Source organism: Corvus kubaryi, unplaced genomic scaffold, assembly GCF_017639235.1.
Source record: "Corvus kubaryi isolate FWS band 111438036 unplaced genomic scaffold, C.kubaryi_AGA036_p1.0 66, whole genome shotgun sequence".
In the NCBI taxonomy this organism is placed as follows: domain Eukaryota; kingdom Metazoa; phylum Chordata; class Aves; order Passeriformes; family Corvidae; genus Corvus; species Corvus kubaryi.
The window spans coordinates 21,330,691-21,351,993 of record NW_024582054.1 but is presented as its reverse complement, the minus strand read 5'-3'; the positions used below and the strand labels follow the sequence as shown (position 1 = coordinate 21,351,993).

Sequence of the window (21,303 nt, the reverse complement as noted above, 5' to 3'; positions counted from 1 at the left end):
AACAAAGTCTGTGGAATTACTCTGACTTTGCACTGCTGAAAATAAATGAAGACTAAACTCCACTTCTTAAATTTCACATGCGGCTCAGCAATATACTGCAATTACTTGCAATCTGAACAGTCCAAACCCTCCCTTTAGACATACCCAGAGTGACTTCAGCAGGCTGAGAGAGGTGCAGTTCTGCAGAAAGAGATCTGCCCCCAATGCTCTGCAGCCTGAGTGCACCAGCTCAGGGAATCTCTAAGTGCTGATGAATGGCTGCAGAGCAGTATGGATTTTTTTTTTCCCTGGGAGAAACACTCAGCAAGGCTCAATCCATGAACAGAGAGGGGAATTTCAGTGTGAACCATCCCAAAACAGAAATCGCCCACATGCCAGCAGGGCTTGCTTAAATATACTCCAGAAACTGGTCAGCTAAAATTGGCTTTGAGGCAGAGCCGAGTTCACTGTAAATCGCAGGCTTCAAAGTGCTTTTGTGAACAGTCAGAAAAGAAGCTCTCCCTGGGAGATGGTATCTTGGAGTTACGTTAAGCTATCCTGCAACGTGATTTCCAGAGCTGTGAAAGAGACTTTTTCCTTTTGCATAATTGTCCTAGCACTATGCAGAGCACTTGCACAGAAAAGGTCTGAAGATGTTAAAAAATGTATGGGTACTTGCTCTTGTAAATATTATTTATCATCTGACCACTGGTTCAGTTTGGCTAAGACTGAATTACTCAAAGGTCTCTAGGGAAAGAATGGCCTTTTCTAATTCACAAAAGACTTTTTATTTGTTTTCATAAGGAGCAAAGGGGCAATGCAGCTTGAGGAAGGAGAACTCCATCAAATATCTAAAACTGAAAAACACCCTGTATACACAGTCCTTCCAAATGCTGCAGGTAATATCATCCAAGATACTTGAAACACTTTCTAGTTTGGAAGAGTAAGTTAAAAATATTATATATTGTGATAAAAAGTAATAAACACAGGGGCAAGACTGTTTGTTGGTCTTTTAGATGCTGGACTATCTAACTTACCTGAGTGGAGATGGGAATATGGGGGATACATGTAAAAGCCTTGGGAGACAAACACTGAGCAGTAGTGTGTGAGCTGCTAAAAGTTGTCCAGATGGAGCTGCTTTTTATTATAACTGTAAAACATTTGCTTTGTATGTGGGAGGTAGGAGAGCCTGTAACCTCTTCCTACGAGTAATGAATAGTGTACTGCCTGTTTTCTGGACAGAGAGATGGTCCACATATGGCCGTTAACTAATTTAATAGAGAAAAACTAAGGTTCCAGAGAATTTTCATCATTAAGGTTTTTTCTTTGACTTCTGTCTTTACATTATCAAATAAAATATATCCAGACTGATTTTTTCTTGTCTCTCTGAGGCAGTTAAAGGTAGAAGTCAGAATGTGACTCCTTCCATGATTCTGAAGACTTTGACCAGAGAAATGTCCTCCTCCAACCTGAGCCCCATATGTCTGAGCCATAGCACCAGGCTGGCCACCAGCCAGCACCAGCAAGGCTCCTTGTGTGTGGCTGCACACAAATGTAATGGCTGTGTCCCTGAAAGCAACTGTTGTCAGTGCACTGAGCTCCTCTAGCAGGAGTCCTCTTCACAAACCAGTCTTAGAAAGCAACTTTTCTTCTCCCACCAGTTGCTCTTGTGGAAAGTGATTCACCTCTGATAACTGATGGCCAGCATGAACCAAACAGTTTTTGGATGAGTGCCCCAGTACTGAGATGTAAACAGCCTCCATTCATGTTCTTTATGTTCTTATAAACATTCAGATTATGTAGATTGATGGTCTAGTAATTGAATAACATTACAAAATTTATTCTTCCATTCCTGTCTGCTAAATAAGGATGTATTTGAAGTGTGACTACAGCCTACACATCATCTTATCTGGGCTTCCAGCAGTGAAGTCTAGCCAAGAGCTCTAAACAGGTACTGCTAGCATCCTAGTCCTGGAGATAAAACTGAGTGAAAATAAACTACACAGATATTCACCCTGATTCTTGGACAACTTTTTGTAACCCAGGAAGATGCCACTGCAGCTTGATCTCTGCTGGTATGTAGGTAGCTTGGATATTTCTGGGTATTTCTATTTATACGTCCCCTGAGGCTAGACAAAGCCTATGAAGGAAACGGATGAGTTGTATGAGACCAAATTTTATTGAAAATCATTATCTTTTATGTGTTGATAGCTAATGAAATATCATTATGGAGAAGAGCTTTGAAATCATTGTGCATGTAAGTGGAACAGCTCACTGATTTGCCACCTCCCCTCAGCCACTTTTCCCCAGGGATCAGCAGGCACACGCTCAACCCGGCACATGCCAGCACCAGCAGTGGGGCTGCCAAATGGGGCTGTCCAGAGAGCTTTGTTCAGGGGTGAAACAGCAGTGAGGAGAGAGACAAGTTCTTTACGTGCTACTGAAGTCACCTTCCTGAGAAGAACTGAAAACACGCAGGGATTTTTGGCATGGGTACCTTGTGCATTCGCACAGGTACAGCTGTGCAATGACAGTACAGAGATGCCTCATAGCTTTCAGCTTTGGTAAAATCTTTGTCATTTGATACTGATACCCATACACTGCAATCTTTCATGTATATATGTATATATAGAGAGATTTTTGCAGGTGGCTTTTACAATTTACAATTTTGTACCACCGCTTGGTCCTCTGAGCACTGGTCATTCCCTCCCACAATGGACACCAAAAAAACAGTCTTTCTTCCTCTAACTATATTTGAAAATAATAATGACACTCTATTCCTGTTTGGGAAGAAATAGGATATGTATTTCCCCAGAGAATAATCTAGGGCAGCAAATCCGCAAGTGGAGACAGGTGTCTCCTGGCAGTGCTGAGTCGGGTATGGGAACCCCAGAAGGAGGTGAATTTGAGATCCTGTCATGTCTCTACTGCCAGCCCAAGGTCATCCCTTCATAGCTTGATTGGATTTCCTTGGAACCCAGCCTTCCCAGATGCTGGACTTGATGCACTGGCACTGTTGAGACATTGCTATGGAGGTAGGCAGTAGAAACAGGTTTACAACACTCAGGATGTCTTACAAAATCAGTTTTTATTCTAAATTCTCATCCTTTTCAAGCATGAAGCACCCATAAGTGTATGAAATGTCGTTTGCACTGTGAGTTTTAAACTATTGCAGTTTACTGTTCTGGACAAAACTTCTATTTCCATGTCTAAGTGATCTTAACTCTTCTCAACACTTCTTTAAGCCTATAATGAGGCGTGATAAAGTCATTATTAAATAAATAGTCTGCCCTGGTTTTACTTGATCTTGTCTGAGTAGTCATAGATAGAGATTTTCTGAAGTGTGTACAAGTGGGACACGAGGTGTAGCTCTCTCCTAGTACTCTACCACACAATTGCCTTACAAACAGTAGGTCTGTGCCAAATTTACACAGTAGCCAAAGCTGGCAAGGAGGGTTTTGTCAAATATACCAACTAAGTTTTGTGACTAGACATGATAAAGGGCCAAAAACTATGTTTCCTCTAAAAAATTTTCTCAACACAGAACATACAGATTATGTTTGAATGTGCATCAGTACACTGACCTTTACCCAGGACTTTGCAGAGGATTGGTACAAGCCAATATGATGAGCCAATATGAAATTCTTTGATAAGTGAGATTTAAAATGTGATCAGATCCTCATCTGAAATTTAAGCTTGGCACGTGAAATACACTATTAAATGGCTGTTTGATGCTTTCTTAATTTTAGGACTCGAGCAAGTTAATGCATGCATGGTGGAGAGGTCATTATGGACTCTGAGGCATCATTTCAGGCGTGTGCTAAGCTGTACAGAGTTGCATGGCCAGAGTTTCATTCACAGATGTTTGGCATGAAGACCCAATTTGTTTGCTAAACAATGTATAGCAAATTATACTGTAAAACAATGCAAACCACTTATTAGTGAAAAGCCTGTTTCGCCTGCCACCAAGTGAGTATGTCATGGATATTAATAGTTCCCTACTCATTTCCTCACTAATTTGAAACATCCCTTTAACCAATGAAGAGCAGCCCTGGAATGGAAATGCGTAAATGCGTGGCCATAGCTTATCATCTGAAAGGGGGCTTGGAGTATCACACTTTGGAAGATCATGCATAATTCAGCTTATTAGGCAGAAAATAGGATAAAAAGGTTCCCCTTGGTGTGCAAGAGGAAAATTTGCATGCCTGGATCTCAACAGTCAACAAAAATTGGAGTAAAAAGTTAGTGGCACAGAGCTGGTGGCACACAGAGAGCCAATGCCCTAATGCAAGAGGGCACTTGAAAAATCACAACAAGCCAACATGACCTGGTATATCTAAATACATGGGTCAGATTAATCACAGTGACAAGTGCATACCAGTGTGCCAAGCCAGTGATTTAAATGGTGTAACTGGGGCAAGTTTGACCCCAAATCCCTGCCTGTTGTGCTTTTGAAAACAATTGAGTGAAGGAGTTAAACAGAGCAGTCTCCAAGCCTGAACTTTTGCATCTGACAACAATCTTTTCATTGAGATTCAAGAAAATAACTGCTCTGTTTTGGTAGCACTAACCCTGCACAATTGATAAGGCAGAAGCAAAACCTTGATAAAATCTCCATTCCCCTGTTTGCAGGCTCTGAAAAAATCCCCTTCCACTGCCTGCAAGTGCCAGTGGTGTGATATCCCTGGCAACCTGTCCAGCAGGGTCTGCAGAGTGATCTCACCACCAAAGGAGAGCGTCCAATCCACCCAGGTCTGTGCTGGGACAACAGCCTGGGGAGGGGAAAGTGCAAATTTCAGGACAACTGAAGCAGTCCATCTTAAAATCACTACTAGAAAACATAAAAATGTAGATAAAAATGAGAGGAAGGCATTTTTTAACATAAAGAAAGAAGAGGAAATCTAGACAGGGAAAGAAAATGGAACTGGAGAGGTGCAGAAACATAGGAGACCAAAGAAAGAACAGGTAAATAGGAGAAAAACTGCAAGTAGAAGTGGCAAAAATGTCTTCATTTTTTAACCATTGGTAGGTTTGGAACTGGGAGAAAAGAAAAACAGAAGAGTTTTTGAAAGCAGCAGAGAAGTTTAGACAGCCACGCCATTTTTCCTGCCCTGAAAAAAAATAAGCATTGCCATCAGATTCTCCATTCCTCCTGCCAGGGATGTGGCACAGTGGATGGGTGCTTTGCAGTGTCACAGAAGAAAAACCAACATGACCTCGTGTCAGATGCAGACAGGCACTGCATGTTGAGCACTGAAAAACAGTTCATCAAATCCCTTGGTCTCAACAACTCTTAGTCTCCCCTTCCATTTCCATTCTCTAACAGCTGAAATCATGGAATATTAACAAGCTTTAACTCTTACCAGGTAGAGAGGCACAAAATATCACAATCAGAAGTATTTTCTTTGAGATTACAAGCAAACAAATTTGCCTACCTGTAATAACTCTCCATAAATCTTTCATTAATACTTTGCTGAAATTAAATGTCATTAACCATTTTTTATTAATTGTTGTTTGTTTTGTTAAACATTGACAAGAACAGTTGCACAGACTGACTGTTGTAATACATGTATCTGGTCCTCTTTTTGCCCTCAGCAACATTTTAATCTCAAGACATTCATGTCTGGAATATCTATGTGGAAAGCACAAAGCTTTTTCTTCCTGTTATGTTTAAAGCTTCAATTAAGCCTCTTTTGAGAAGGGAAGTTGTGGGGCCAAGTTACAAGATGGAACATGGTCTGTTACAGAACTTAATCTGAGGTCTCCCTTTTCAGAGTAACTATAAAATCCTAAATTAATGATTTGGCTCTGTGATGTACAGATGCTTGATAGTTTTCTGCACTTGTTGAGCATTTCCTGAATTGTCTCACAATTAACACTGGTGATCCTGGTCTGTCTTACCAAATAGTATGAGTGGCCACTAAACAAAACAAGAAGGGCAACTGGTGCTCAAAGTCTGGTAGGTCACAGCAGGCACCATGTTTCAGTCACTAACTCAGGCACCCAGAGCACAGAGTATGTGGGCTAGCAGACTAGCCTGCCTTTACAGACAGTGCAGGGAAGCACAGATGCCTTGGGCACAAAGCATCTGGCGTATTTTGGACATCCACTTTAAGCTGTTCTGAGCCGTGTTTTATAAGTGCCTGTTTCTCTCCATTGGCTGTGGAGATTGTCTGGGGTGGTCACCACAGGTGTACACGTCTGCACTGGTCAGATGAGTCCACTGCTAGTGACCGAACACAGTGGTTTCATGATTACTGGTGAGGGAGTTGGGTCTTTGGTGGTTATGACTGGTCATCATCCCAGTTTGAATGATGTGACACTCTGAGGAGAGAGGTCATGACCACCCCAAGGCAGAGCCCAGCCCAGCATCCAGCCCAGCATCCCAGCCTGTGTTCCAGAGATGAAGGTGGCAGTGGAGGGCGCTCCTTCCAGCAGCCTTCATCTCATGCAACAGGTACACCTGTATCCATTAACAGACTAACATGGGGACACCAATAGCACATCATGAGACCTTAGGATCAGATCTCTCACCTTCCAGGTGGACTATGATGCTTGACAAAATTTAGCTGCTGGTTTGGCCTGTGTTCAAAAAGGAAAAAATAAACAGGAAAAGTTCAGTATTATTAAGTACCTTACATTTCCTCGCTTTGAGTCTGTATTGACAAAGAAGATGTTTATCTCTGTTCTTTCTTCTCTCCCCACCCTGCCTGTACATCACTGAACCTGGGATCACCCAAGGAAACCAATGAGGAAAGAAGAGAACGGAACCAGTCGGTCCGAATATGCAATGACCTCCTCCCAAAACAACAAGACAGTTGATAACAATGCAGTCGTATAATCCCCGAACCCCACCAAGGCGCAGGAGGTGGTAAACTTTTGAAGCACACACACGGAGTATGCAAGGTGGGTGAAATGAGGCAACGAAGGGAGCTGTGCGGCCAAGGACTTCATTTCAGAAACAGCGCATGCATCAGTGATCCAGAAGAGAAAAGCAGGCTGCTCTCCGGGCTTGCTGCTACTCCAAGGGAAGATAAACTCACCCACCTGGGCTGCCCAGAGAAAAGGCCTCACAAAGGCATGAGCATTGCATGCTGCATCCCACGAAAGCGATGTCGTGATGCCTCCAGCTTCTTCTTCCTCCTTCTTCCCCTACTTTTATGTTGGAACTGAGTGTCCACAAAAAGCTTCTGAAGTTAAGATCTTCTGAGGAGAGGGTAATGCCAGAGTGGCAGTAGTTTATCATGGGTGGGTCAGAGGGAGGTGTCTCCCTCTAAGTGGGAGGACACTTCACTCTAAATGGTGAAAGGTGTCACCTGTGTGCTTCTCCAGCCTGTGCAGTTTCATACGCTGATGCTTCATTCTTATCATTCTTATTATTTCGTTATTAAAAAGGGAACAAAGGTTTCTGTTAAGCAATCAAGCAAAATTAGTCTGAACTTGTGACCTATCCCAGGAAATTTATCTGTGGTCTGGTGACTATGCAGTTTTCATGGCTGAAGGCTTTTCAGGCAAAAGAAATCAAGATGTAAGATTTTAGCAATTAGCATTGCTATTGAAAGAGAGATGTTATTAAGATGTGCTTTAAATGTTATTCATAATCAACCTCCTTTTTTTGCACCACACTTTTATTTTATCTTTAAAATTGTTCTTTCTTTGTGAAATTCCACGTTTCTCTGAGTTTGCATCACACTGATTCCCCAGAGAAAACTCCTACAGGAAAGACGCTGTTTACATCTTGGCGTGTTTGGGTGGGATTGTGTTGAAAGAACTAGCAGCCCTTTGAAGTTGTCTTCATTCACTGTTTAGTGTTGTTCCCTGAAAGTCTGGAGTCTCCTGAACTGACCCACTGAGGACATTGCAGATCTGGCTTGTAGGACCCCTTCTGAGGGTCTGGTAAGCTGGTTGTGCCCACATTAACTCGGCCTCTGCCTCTCCTGAGCTGACACTGATGGTGGTGCCAAGTTCAGCGTACAGTTCAGTATACTTTCCGTGATGTGGATTACAGACTATTTAAAGCAAAGCTGAATCTACCCAAATTCATTTCATGTGGGATCTCGGGTTAGACTCAGTAAGCAGCCCTCCGAATAAAGGTGGTGAGACTAATTCAGATGCTGGTATTTCCCTACCTCCTGAAAACTTTTCTTTGTGTCACATTTCCACATGTATGTCTCCATTTACCTCTGTGCTGAAAGTAGTGATGCAGTCAAAGACAAATTTACACCCTGGCTTCTTGTCTGGGCATAAAACTTTGGTACCACTTGGTCTCCATATCTGTGAGTAACTCCCAGGCACCAATGCAGTCTCACTCCAGGACCTGGCTGTACCCCGGCTGTATTGTCCCTCAGTACTGCAACACAACAATACTTCCAGTTTTACCTAAGGATGTGCCTGAACTGCAGAAATCAGACTTTGATTTTGAGCGCATTCCGGCCTGTGGGTCATCTACTGCTGGGATGCAGAGTGTGGCATGATGGTAGAGGAAGATGATGTTCTGCAGATCTTCCCAAAAAAAAGCTCTGGAATGTTCAAATCAGCAGTCTCAGCTCAGGCCCATCTGTTACCTATCGAAAAATAGTGTGTATGTAAATATAAGTACCTTTTCAATTATAAAATGAAATGCTGCTATATATTGCTCTTGGGAAATTTATGTAGTTATTCATTTAGCTTTTTAGTCTGTCATCACTGTGTAGAAGTTTAACTGCATAAAATTATTTTTTAAAGCTAGACTTTCTTGGGAAGTGAATGCAATTGCAGAAGCGATAGGAGGCAAGTAATCCTTTGCCCAAGAGTATGATCATTCTCAGCCACATTCATGTTGTGTGCTCACGCAAGACACAGTGATATGTTCTTAGATCCAAAGTGGGATTAAAATGACAGAATTTACACTTTGGGTCTAGTATCCCAAATGTTGACTGCCTAAAGCACTTAGCCCCTAAATACTGCAATAAAAATATTGCAAGTATATTTCTAGAATATTTTTAAGGTATAACATTTATTTAGGTGTAGTTACCTATGTTTGCCTTTCTTTTTTTACTCCACTTGTTTCAGACTAAATGTGGAAACATAGTTTCCTATGCATAGTTTGAGACTGGTTGCATGTTTATCTGAGAGTATAAAGTATGAATGCAGATAAGTTTAGCATAATATGGGCTCAGGATTAGAACTTTCTCCTAAAGGTTGTTGATTTTATTTGTTTCCTAATACAGCTTTAAAGGCATGTTTTCTAAGGTCAAAATCACAAAAGGGATTTGTAGGTCATTATGTCCATCAAAATACGTCTGTTTTTGCAAAAAAGAGTAGAAAGAGTTGGTCACCAAACACTGTCTGATTTTCAGTGATATCAGTGGTAAAATGTCCTCACTAGAGAAGACCCCGGTGCATGACACAACCCACAAGCAAATCCTGCCCAGGCGCCATGAGGACTCCTCAGGAGAACATAAACTTTAAAAACTTCGTGGAGAATGGAGAGGCAGGGCATTGCAAGACACAGCATATGCCACCTAGGATCTATTTTCAACTCTGCCAGTGATCTGCTGTTTACTAGCAAGTGATTTTGGCTCTCTGTGCCTCAGTTTACCCATCTGTATAATCAAGACAAAAGTAGGTACGAGCTCTGTGGCAGTATTTTGAGAGAAATACTTGTAGCTTATTTGCGTAGGTGGATATACAGCGTCATTACATGCAACATGCTGATAAATGTATCGGGCACATAATCGCCAGCATAATTCTTGAGCAAACATTCCCTGTGTGCTTTTATAATGCATTGGCCACAGAAAAGCAGCAGCAGATGGGCTGAGAGCTGCTCCTCTGCTTGCCCAGACCCTTTGCTCTCATCGTGGCATGGCAGGGAGAGGTGGGAAATCTTGCATGGGGTAGTTTTGCCTGTAGATTCCTGCCCAAGTACACTTGACTGCGTTGCACTGAAATTGAAAGTGATCTTGAGGAAGGCGCTTGGAAAAGTATACTGGAATCCGATGTAACTCTTCAGAAAAGGGAGGCTAGACAGGAGATGTCACTGAGAGGTGACTTCTGAGGGGCTGATGTGGTTTAAGGTTGTGTTTAACACTCTACAGACTACTTGCAAAGCTTTTGTAAGAGGCTTCTGTGCTTCCTTATTGTACTATAATTAAATTCTAAGGGAAAGGAACAGGCCAGATACATAAATGCTTCACTTAGCAGTGATCCTGGATCTGGGAAACTGGCAACCCAAAATGCAGCTTTACAAGCATTTTGAGTTCCTTTTTAGCCACTAAAATATCAGGGGTAGAAAGGACCTGCATAGCTCCATTCACAAAATAGCCAGATCCCCAGCAGATGCAAAGGTGGCCAGTTTCTACACAGGAGGTACTTGCTGTGCTCTGACCACCACTGGCCAGACTCAGCAAACTGCTGCACTCAGTCTGAGGGAGAGCAGCAGCTCCAAATCTCTTCTCAAGGATCACCACTAGCAGGGAATGCACCTTAAGGGCCTGAGCTGCCAAGTGTTGAGTTTCCTCGTTCCTGAGAAGACAGGAAAGTGGAGCTGAAGCCTCAGCCCTGCTGCCCTTCCTGTCCCATACCTGACACAGCAGTGTGCCCAGGAAAGCATTTCTGCCTTGGACAGATGCTGCAAAAACAGACATGGAAAGAAAGGGGAAAGTTCTACTAAGTATGAAATATAAATATATTGATATATATCTATACAGAGACCTAATTGTCCAGTCTTGCATGCCGTCTGGTCACAGCATGTGGAGAAAGTGTGGGAGCCCTGCTCCAACCAGGTCATGACCATAGATGCTGCCAAGCAATGGAGAATCAGGCCTATGGTAGATATGTATTACAATACTCCCTGCACCTGTACAAAGAAAAATATATTATTTTAAACTGCAAAATAGTGTGTTTAAATCAATGCATGAATGTAAATATTCTAAGATCTGCCTTCTTGACAGTGTACCACATGTACAGATGAAAACAAATACTGTTTATAGGAAATCTGTATCAGTGGTTTAATGACTAAAGAGAAAAAAAATATCAGAATTAATGTTGTCATGTTTCTCAAACAAGCCATTAATGTATATTTAGTATTTAAGGATATTGCTCAATAAGTATGTTCTGTACCAAAAACTGTGTTGCATATACAGATTGTGCAGTACCCTATTTTAAAAAGGCACCACAATTAATTTTTATTTTAAATAAAAATGTACTTGTAAAAACTTCCTGTGTTCTGTTGATTATGTAGCTGAGAGCACTGAAGGGGGGGAATGGCTGCAGTGCCTCTTCAGGCACATATTGCCCAAATTTACCAGACTTCCTTGAACACTTTCTACTGTGGTTTTGGAGAAGCTCATGGCTGCTGCTTGTACATGTGTCCAGGTAGGTCCTGGTTCTGTTTCACCTAGCCCTGCTGTTCCTGTCCCAGATACGTGCACTGCTAGTGGTGCATTAACAAAGGGATCACACTCATGCATTCCTGCATCCCCCAAAGCTGATGAAACCCTTTCTCTTATACTGAGGGGCTGGAAGCTTCATAGTCTAGTTTTAGAGTGATCTCTTCATCTTTCACATAATACTACATATCCTTATTTATTTTGGTGCAAGACATAATGTTCACCATTTATATTCTGACTCCCTGGATGGGCTTCACACTCCGAATCCACTCAAGAACAAAAGCAATTCATGGACCAGTCCTTCAGCAGATCAACACAGACACACAGTAGCTAAACCTGGGTCCTTTGGCTGGGGTTCCCCCTTCCAAGTTCTTTGCCTTTACCAGACAGAGATGAAGAGCACAGCCTGTGTTAGGCCCCCTGAAGCCAAGGGGCTGCCACAACCTGCACTCCTTCACAGCAGGGCTCCTCCTGCCCCAGCCAGAGGAGGAAGCTGAAGTAATTCCCCAGTGACTGCCAGGTGCCTGCGTGAGGTCAGCTAATGCCTGCCATGGGATAGGAGGATTTTATTTAAACAGGGAAGCATTTTGGTTGTCTTTAGTTCCCAAGAGATTATTCCCTAACAGTTTTTGCTGGTCCCTTAGGAATTATTTCATATCCCAGTTTGGAAAAAAATCTTAGATAAGGCAGAGCAAAAATAATCATCTAGTATGGTGAGAACATGAAGGGTCTGAAGCACAAGTCTTATGAGGCACAGCTGAGGGAGCTGAGAATGTTTTGTTTGGAGAAAGAGAAGCTCAGGGAAGGGAAAAACCTTCTCTCTCTCTGCAACTACCTGAAAGGAGGTTCTAGCAAGATGGAGTTCAGTTTCTTCTGATAACAAGTGATAGGACAAAAGGAGATGGCCTCAAGTTGCACCAGGGGAGTTTTTGATTGGATATTAGGAAAAACTTCATTGAAATTGTTGTCACAAATTGGAAGAGGCTGCCCAGGGAAGTGGTAGAGTCAGCAACCCTGGACCTATTTAAAAGACATGTAGATGTGGCACTTGGGGACATGGTTTAGTGGTGAATGCAGTTGGACTTGATGATCCTAGAGGTCTTTTCCAACATAAACAATTCTATGATTCTATGATGCAGAGTGATTGGGGAGCAATTTAATGAAATTACAGTAATAACCATTATGCCATAGACTATGATATCCAGCAGGTTTAAATATTAGACACATTTCACAGAAGAAAACTTCCAGGTTAAAATCTCTCTGTGACCACTGAGAAAGAAAGTGCCTCTGGAAGGCTTTGATCCCTGCTTCAGGCATCAAAACTGCTGCACCAACATCCCCACCTCCAGTCTGCAGAGGAAGGACGTCACTTTGGAGAGTAGGGCACTCGCTGGTGAAATTCTGGCGAGGTCCCTCAAGTCCTACTAACATTATCAGCCCCAAAATCACTGCTGTTTGGCTGAGCTCTTGTCATGCTTTAGTCATGATGAGATAGCCACAACAAGCAATGGGAGGATTGGGTGCAAATCTGATTAGACTAGAGCACAGTAAAAGAGCTCCAAACCTGAAACCAGGGCTATGTCTTGAGCATAGCTGAAAACCTTGCTAAATAATATGAGGTGCAGCAATTTCACCATGCTGAAGAGCCTGGTGTTGCCTGATGTGCTCTTCCTTCACTGTCCCATCACTGGGAACCAGTGTTACAATACCCAGAGAAATTAGATTACTGGGCTTTGATATTATTTGAAGAAGGAGCAAGAAATTGTAATGAGGGAGATCTGTGTTCTGTGATTTTGGTAATATAAAATCATGAAGTGCTTTTCACTGGTTTCATCTGGGCACATGTTGCCAAGGTCTACATCATTTTAAAAGATGCCCAGTACAATTAGTTACAAATTAGAACTTTCTGCATTTCTGAAGGATGCTTTTATTTGAGTGTGCTTGATTCATGCATGTGTAATCTTTGCCCACAAAGCAATCAAATGTTAAAAAAAAAAAACCCAACAGAAAACAACTGACAACTGATGTTATAGTATGTATTAGTCTTCAATTACTGAAGTGTTAACATTTTAAATATTAATACATGTTTCTTTCTTATCAAAAATATCCCTTCAGAGCTGATCTTCCACTGATAAAGATTTTATCTAAGACATTTCCTTAAGGTTCTTTCATAATTGTTATGTCTTCAACCACATTTATAGCACAGAAATAGTTGTCTAATTATGAATTTACAGAGAAGTTGTCCTTGAAAATGGCCTGAAACTAATTTTAGTATTCAGGAAAAAATACTGAGAATATTAATACCAAGATACCTGGCATGTTCTGAACTTGTTTTACTTTTGGCTTTAGTTAAAACAAAAGCACTCACTGCAACATGTAAACACTTGTCCTGCTGCTCCTGTCTTGCACCATGGCACAGTTTGATATATCCATGGGGATTGGCAATTCTCCTGATTAGACAGAGTGTCCTGCCAGCCCAGCCCTCCTGGGTGTGAGCATCCAGGCAGTGCTGTGAGCCCTGGCAAGGGCTCCTTACCTGAGCAGCAAACACAGAGCACATGGGGTGTCCTGGGAGCCACAGAGGGAGGCACCAATGCCTTGATGAAGTCTGCAGCCCTTCAAGGGGTATTTTCTGGGGAGAGGAGGGATGGTGCAAGTGCTGGACACAGTGTGCAGCACCAACACCCACTTTGAGCCCTTGGTTCAGGCAGTCACTGGACAAGTTAAGGTTCAGTAACAAAATGATTGAGGTTGGATGTAGGTAGTTAAACTCCCTGTATCATATATTAATAAATTCTATAAAAAATATTGCATCCATGAAAGAAGCATTATTGCACTGACTAGACTCCTTATCAGCCTCCAGTGGTGCTGGGGAGGGTGCAGAACAGGGCAGATGTGATGCATGGAGACCCAGCTCTGCCTCCCTTAACAACTTAGAAAAGAAAGTCCTATGGGTTTAAATTTCTCCCTTGTTGTATTAATGGCAAGGCTTTAAGAAGCTGATTTTATCATGTGTGCTGGCTAGATATATCAAGTCTTTTTTATGGCAGTTGGTTTCCTTAATCTGTGAGCTGTCATAAAAAAATAGTTAAATGGTATTTATATATATCTGCCTGAAAGTATTTTATATGATATATCACTGTGGCTGAAAAAGAAAGGAAGTTTCTTTGTAAATAGCAGCTGGCTGTTTTCCTTTCCTATGCATTGATATAAATTTCATGAATTCATTTTTGTGCAGCACAAAAAGAACTCAGAGCTGGAATGTGAATAAATTTCCCTTTACGTTCGGCATCACTTCCCCCTGCACACGCAAACAGAAATGCTTTCAGTATTTAAGTTTCATTTAACACAGGCCTAGTCGGAAGCAGAAAAGAAAATATAAAGAAAAGCAGCAGCATGACAGACACATCCCAGTGAACGAGCCTGTGAGCCAGGGACAGCCTCCCCTATTTTGATTTGTAATTTGAGGATAATTCAATTAGACATTTCAGGCAATTTAAACATTCATGCATTGTCCAGCACCAAAGCATAAACTGTTGAGCAGCAAACGAGACCTGACAGCCTTATCAGGCCAAGTGAAAATCCCAATGTTTAAAAGGAAAAGCCCTCATCTAATTGATATGCCTACTGGAAAATTAAAAAAATAAATGGGGGGGTAGGGAGTGTGCAGTGGGGAGAGGAGGCAGCTGCGCAGGAGGCACCAGAGGGTGAGACAAGTACAAAGGGCAGAGTGAGGGGTAGACCCTGGCTATGGGCTTCACACCTTATTTGCAGCCATATACTTAAAACAGAATATTTCAAAGCCTGTGTGTTCCTTTTAACAAGGGATTAAAACATAAATGCACCTGATCACCCATCTGCTCACCTCTCCCGAGGTAGCTGAAAGGCAGGCAGGCATTCAGGAGCAGAATGGGAGCACTTTCGTAAGCAGCTTCTTATGAAAGCCAGGTGCCCCTGCCCACACTCAGCCACACTGAGGTAGCTGAAATCATCACCCTGTGCCAAGGTCCCAGCACTGAACCCACAGAGCAGAAGTCCTGTCTGGACCCATGGCCCACTCGGAGGTGACAGGGAGAAGCTGGAGAGCAGGAAGCCCCTCACTGTGCCTATTTCATGCGCAGCGAGGCAGCGCACAGTCCCTTGCCCAGCATCACGACCCCAGCACCCGCTGCCCTGCTCGCCCTGCCTGCCCTGGCCACCAGCAGCCAAAACCCTGCAGGATAACCACAAAGTGAATGGCTCTGTGCCCACCAATGGAGATATTGGCTGTTTGGCTGCTTGGGTGGTAGCTTAGTGATGTTAAACGCTGGGTATAATAATAATAATAACAACACAAGAATTTCAGACAGAATTTCAAACAAGGATGTGTCAGGGCCTTGCTTACTTTAAATGCATTGGCTCTTGTGACCTCTGGATCCAGGGGAAGAAATGCTATTTGTCTTGTGCCCAAGAAGCTGCCCTGGAAGCAGAAGGTGACCCTAACCTATTGACCATCTGGCTGGCAGACAAGACAGCTTTGACAGACACAGATCTGGATTGCTCAAAGTCATTCCTTTGGTAACTTTTAGAGGCAGGTGATGAAAGCATCAGGAATCATCAAGTAAAACTCTTCTGTCAGACTATGTGCCTCTGGTGTCCCTTCGATGGACCTTCAGAAAATCTCTGGAGCAGAAAACTCACTTGTAAAACTTTCCAGGAATGTATCACCCCTACCCCATCTTCATTTTAATTATGCAGGACCAAGTTTGGATGGTAAAAGTCCAAAAAGTATATACAGTACATGTGGATGCTAGATAGAATGGTAATTTTCCTTGAGTCGTTCTATTTGAAGATCCAGCATTTAGTGGGTTTATAACCTACAAAGGTGAGAACAGTTTGTGCTGAAATTTTTCATGCTAACACTCTGCTGGAACCTGACCTTTGCATTTCTCCAGGAGTTGCAGAACAGTCCTGTTGCTTCCAAGAATGACATTTGGGGAGAAAAAATATTAAAACAAAACCTAACAGTAACTTCTGACTGTTTTATTGAGAATCTCTAATTCCTTGGTTCTTTGGAGTTGGGATTAAATTTCAAATGAAAAGATCAATGCTTTCATTGCCAGTTACAAGCTTCTGGAAACTCATGGTTTCCCTTCTTTAGAGGCCATTTATACAGGACAGGTAAGTCCACTGAAAAGCCTCTCTGAGATGAGGTTGCTCCATCTCTACCATTCCAACTAAAATTAAAATACTGAATTTCAATCAATTCTTGTTCAAGAACCAATCAATTCAGTATGTGTGAATAAAGTCAGGGGTAGAGCTAAATAAAAGTAATTCTGCTCATTTATTTTTAAAACTAGTTTTGGAAGATCAAAACCATGGTAAATTCAGTTCAAAATTAGTGATAACTTTTCCTCTGCAAGGGAATTAGCTGCTCTCATCTTCGGATACCTTGGTAGAAACAGACCTTAGCAGAATAGAAAAACCACTTAGCAGAAATAAAACAGAGATTCTTTCCACTCATGATATTATTTCACCTTGAAAGAGGTGATGTTGGTCATACATGCAGGTAGAGACCCTCAGCATGAGAAATCCCTCAGATGAATGACCACACGAATGTGCTCCGCTCTGCTCTTTCCTGATACCTCGGGCACTGCATGGACAAAGGTGCAGTTCTAAAGCTCTCTGCCTCCTGCATGGAGGCACACAGACACACACACTGCCTGTCTAGGAATGAGCAGCAACTATCTGCAAGTTTCCATGACAGTGCAGCATAAACTCTTCAGGACATCTTTTGAAGAAAGACTGCCTGCCCCAGTCACTGAGGCAAAATTGTTATAATTTGATTCTTCTTTGGAAAATTACTGGGTGAAGGAGGTGAGGAAGGGAGTGGGAGATATCTCTGGGTTTATCCTTTTCCCCAAATATTTTTGTGTACTGAAGGTGCATATCTGAAATTACTCAGGCTGTATGGGGATGGAGGAATGGACCCAAATGGAGAAATTATAGGTTCAGCAGCTATGGTTTTTGGTTTATTTGGTTTTTTTTTCTCATGCCTCATCACCTGCCATATGAATTCAGGTCTCTAAACTAGGTTTCAGTTGCATTTGAGAGACTCATTTGTTTCAGATTATGATCTTTATGAACCACAGCTGTATTCAAGGAGGTTGTAGAGGAAGAAAAAAAAAAAAAAAGGAAAATTTAGCAAGCAGTTCCTTAGCTCAGGCATCAGATTATATGGTGCCCACAAGGTCACATGCTACCTTTCACAGCCCTACTAAAAGCAGTAGAAGTACTCCATAACAATAGGCATGGGGAAAACGACCAGAAGTTTATTTTTGTAATTGTAATGTTGTGTAGGAATTGTGTTGAAAAGATACCAGATGGAGCTGAGCAATTTTAGAATTAAAATTTATCATTTCTGAGGGAAAAAAAGTGCCTTTTCTGAAATGCTATTTAGTGTACAAACAGGAAACTAATTCATCATCAGTTTGAACAATGTTCTAAATTCAACACTCCCTTAAAGAGTCTAAAGAGTTTTGACTTACCAAGATGAGTCTCATGATGAATTCCCATTTGGTATTTCTACTGTGCTGGCTGATGTCTAAACATGGTGACAGATTCTCTGCCCAGCACCATGTGATCTGAATTGGTTCCACTTCTGCTGTCAGTACCTTGAGGAATATCAATAATAGTGCATTCTAATTTGTCATAGGGGAGAAGAGGTTTACTTTCAACACCTGTGACTTATGAAGCCTGACTTATGAAGCCTGAACACCTGAGGCAGGATTCCTCTCGTCTAACTTTAACCAAACTAAAAAAATGTAGTGTTTAATATATCTAAGCTCTCCAGAACCTTGTTTTCAATTAGGAAAGATAGCAACTCCAGATGGCAACCCATCTCACCCTGAAAAAAGTACCTGTGCCTTGGGGGCTGAACAACCCCATTCTCTTTGGTCACACAGGGACAAGTGCTGTAACACAGGACATGGCTCACAGGGGCTGAATTTGCTGATGCTGAGAGAGAAGATGCTGCTGCACTCAGGCAGTTTGGCAGGGTGGATGGTATCCAGTCCAGTGATGTCAGATACTCATCTTAATGGAAAATAATGTAAAACTAGGTGATTATAATCAATAATCAGAGCTTGAGCAGTCCATCCAAAATTTGTATTCATACAAACTTGTAAAGAAAATGCAACTTTATTCTGGAAAACATAGTAGATTAATTAAAGAAAACAATTTGTATTTATACAAATTTAGGAAATATACAATTTAGGAAATTTGATGAAAACATCATGTGCATGCATGTGTGTGTGTGTGTGTGTACATGGATGCAATTTAGTTCAGCCTGCCTAGATGAATGTTGTTCTGAAAATAATAATTCTTGGGCAGACAATTCCTTTGAGGTCACTTGCACAATCTGATCAGGCTTCCACTGAAGGGGACAACCGAAGGGCCCACGGTGCTTCCCCCTCATTCCCAGCCAGCAGTAGCACACACAGCACAGGCTTTCCCAGCAGCTGTGGGGTCATGGCAGCTTGGAGGCTCAGCTACTCTCTCTGGAGACAGAAACCCAAACTGGGACCTCAGGGGGGTGTGGAGAGCACATGGGAGAGGAGCCCAGGGTCCCAGCCCAGCTTACTGGCAAAGCCAGCACTCCAGTGTTGAAGTGAACATGGAAATGCAGGTTGCAAACACGTTACAGCATGAAGCCACTCTCCCTACAATCCTTCTTTTTCAGGTTAGTGCAGCAGCCATAGGACACCCCCTTCAAATCTCTTTTTCCTCCTGTTTTGAGCAGTTTCTCATATGAGGGGAAATAACTCAGAGGCGTAAGCGAGGCAGCAAGCACCCTTTGAGCTGAATTGCCTCAGGGTGTGGAGCTGCACGTCTGCCCAACTTGGCTGGTCACACGCTGTCAACAGCAATGACCAGAGCTGCCCAAAAAGCCAACCCAACCTTTCTGACGGCTGCAGTCTGTCACCGTCACCTGAATTCAGCACACACTGCACAGACGTGCCCTTTCTCCAAGGGAACCAAACAGCTGAAAACAACATGACACTCCATCAGCTTAGGAAAACTTGAAAACAACCAGCACTCAGTTTGCTTTTGTGTTTTCAGGGATTTTCTGCCTTGACTTGCATTTAATCAGAAGAAATTTTTTTTAAAAATCAAAAGAAAAAGATAATTTAAAATATACTAGCTACCAACCCACCTTTCCCAAACATTTCAAACTCTCAAGCACATTTACTCCAGGAAAATATGCCTTTATTCCAGGAATGTTCCTGTTGATGTTATTTGCAGCATGAACAGATTTTTTTTAAATAGCTGTTTCACAATTGTTTTTCCAACCTGTTAACTGGTCTCTTGCTTACACAAACGACTTGTCTATACAGGGTGAGATCTGCTTCAGGATAGTTTCTCTCTGTCAGATTATGTATCAGTCTCCAGAGTATGTCTTGAAAAATATCATAATGTAAAGTCTCGCTTTGACCTGTATTCATTTTCAACTGTAACTGAATTAAGGCAATGGACTGCAAATAAGGCGTGTGAATGAAACAGATCACCAGCTGAGGCTGCAAACCCTTGATGTTAGATCAGAGAAGAGAATTCTAACTATAAAAGGTGTTGCAGAAAGCACGGTGCCCAGCATATGATCGTGGCTGTTAATGATTAAGGATCTGCTGAAGCCGCCAGACCTGAAGAATTGAGGAGGGGGAGCAGAGTTGTGTGGTTCCTGGGTTTTACAGGAACACTTTCTATGATTCTAACTGTACTTATTTCAGTCCCTGGTTTCCCATGGACCTGGCTGGTGTAATAGCTTGGGTTCGTATTCAGGCTTTCCAGATCAAAGGGACTGAGTGCTGTTTCACACAGGGTTCTGGGGCTTGAAGTAGGAAACATAATGTTTGTTGAAACCAAAGTATAAAAGAGTTTTCTAAAATACCCTTTAGCATAAAGGAACACGTTTTAAAATTACACACTGGAGATGAAAATAGCTATTCCATATTAGGTTCTGTATATTTTATTCCAAACTGTATTTGCCAGGAAACAGATTCAGGTGATGCACTAAGGGGTGAGATTCTTATTTGCAGGATAGAGGGGAAAAGCCCTTCAGTAACAAAGACAGAATTGACGCCCTTATCACATGATAGTGATAACTAAGCTAAATATACATTAGACGTGACATTTGGATGCTGAAGAATAACCTACATTCCGCATTTGTTGTGATGATTTACAGCAATGAACTTGACCCAAAAAATGCTACATAAGTGCTCAGTGTTATTAATAATAATCATTCAGAGAATTCTCAGATGGATTCATTCGACTTCCTTTCTGCAGTAGCTCTGGTCTCCTTTTTATTCTGCATGTTCATTTTATTCCCTTCTAATTAAATGTGATTTTCTCAGCAGATGCCTATATTTTTTTTATTTGAATATTTGACTCAAGAGAGCTGAGCAATGAGCATCCCATCCTGCTCACCACCTTACCAGTTTGGCTCAGCTTCACAGCCCCTTGTGCTGCATGGAGCCACCCTTTGAGAACATCACAGCTCTGGAAAAGCACTGGAGGGAAAAGTTGTCCTGTTTAGATGAAGTCATGGTGCAGATCGTGGCCTCCTCTCTGGGTTGATGTTGAATGGTGAGCACAAAGCCAGCTTGTGCATTCTTGGTACAACTTTCAGGGAATCAGTTTTACTGGTAAAATAAAGGATACAGGCTACTGGGCCCTTGAAATCTGAAACTAGCCTGGTAAAGGAAGGTGTTAGTTTTTTCCTGGTTCTTCATCTCTATGATTCAAAATAAATCAACAGAAAGACAGATTTTTAGCTAAGAGCCACATTTTCAGATCAAACTTAAAACCTCTCTCTGCTGTAATAAATGTAAGAGAACCCCAATGGACCCCTCCTGCATCCACAAACCAGCAGTGCCTCAGGAGACATTGCCAGCTCTATGGAAACTGAATTTATGGAATT

At 42.1% G+C, this 21,303-nt stretch overlaps 1 protein-coding gene across 4 annotated transcripts in view; it reads left to right on the top strand.

Annotated features, from left to right (window-relative positions):
* Positions 1 to 11,175, top strand: part of PRIMA1 (proline rich membrane anchor 1) — a 52,627-nt gene extending 41,452 nt beyond the window's left edge. Inside the window, exons 4-6 of one of the 4 annotated variants that reach the window (XM_042047567.1) lie at positions 784 to 878; positions 3,729 to 3,948; positions 6,721 to 6,805. In XM_042047567.1, coding sequence (XP_041903501.1) covers positions 784 to 878; positions 3,729 to 3,853 — 220 coding nt within the window. In that variant the 3' untranslated portion in view covers positions 3,854 to 3,948; positions 6,721 to 6,805. Of the gene's footprint in view, positions 1 to 783; positions 879 to 3,728; positions 3,949 to 6,720 lie in introns of those variants that run through there. The other 3 variants (XM_042047568.1, XM_042047569.1, XM_042047570.1) reach the window with 3 other exon arrangements.
* The last annotated feature ends 10,128 nt before the right edge of the window (positions 11,176 to 21,303 follow it).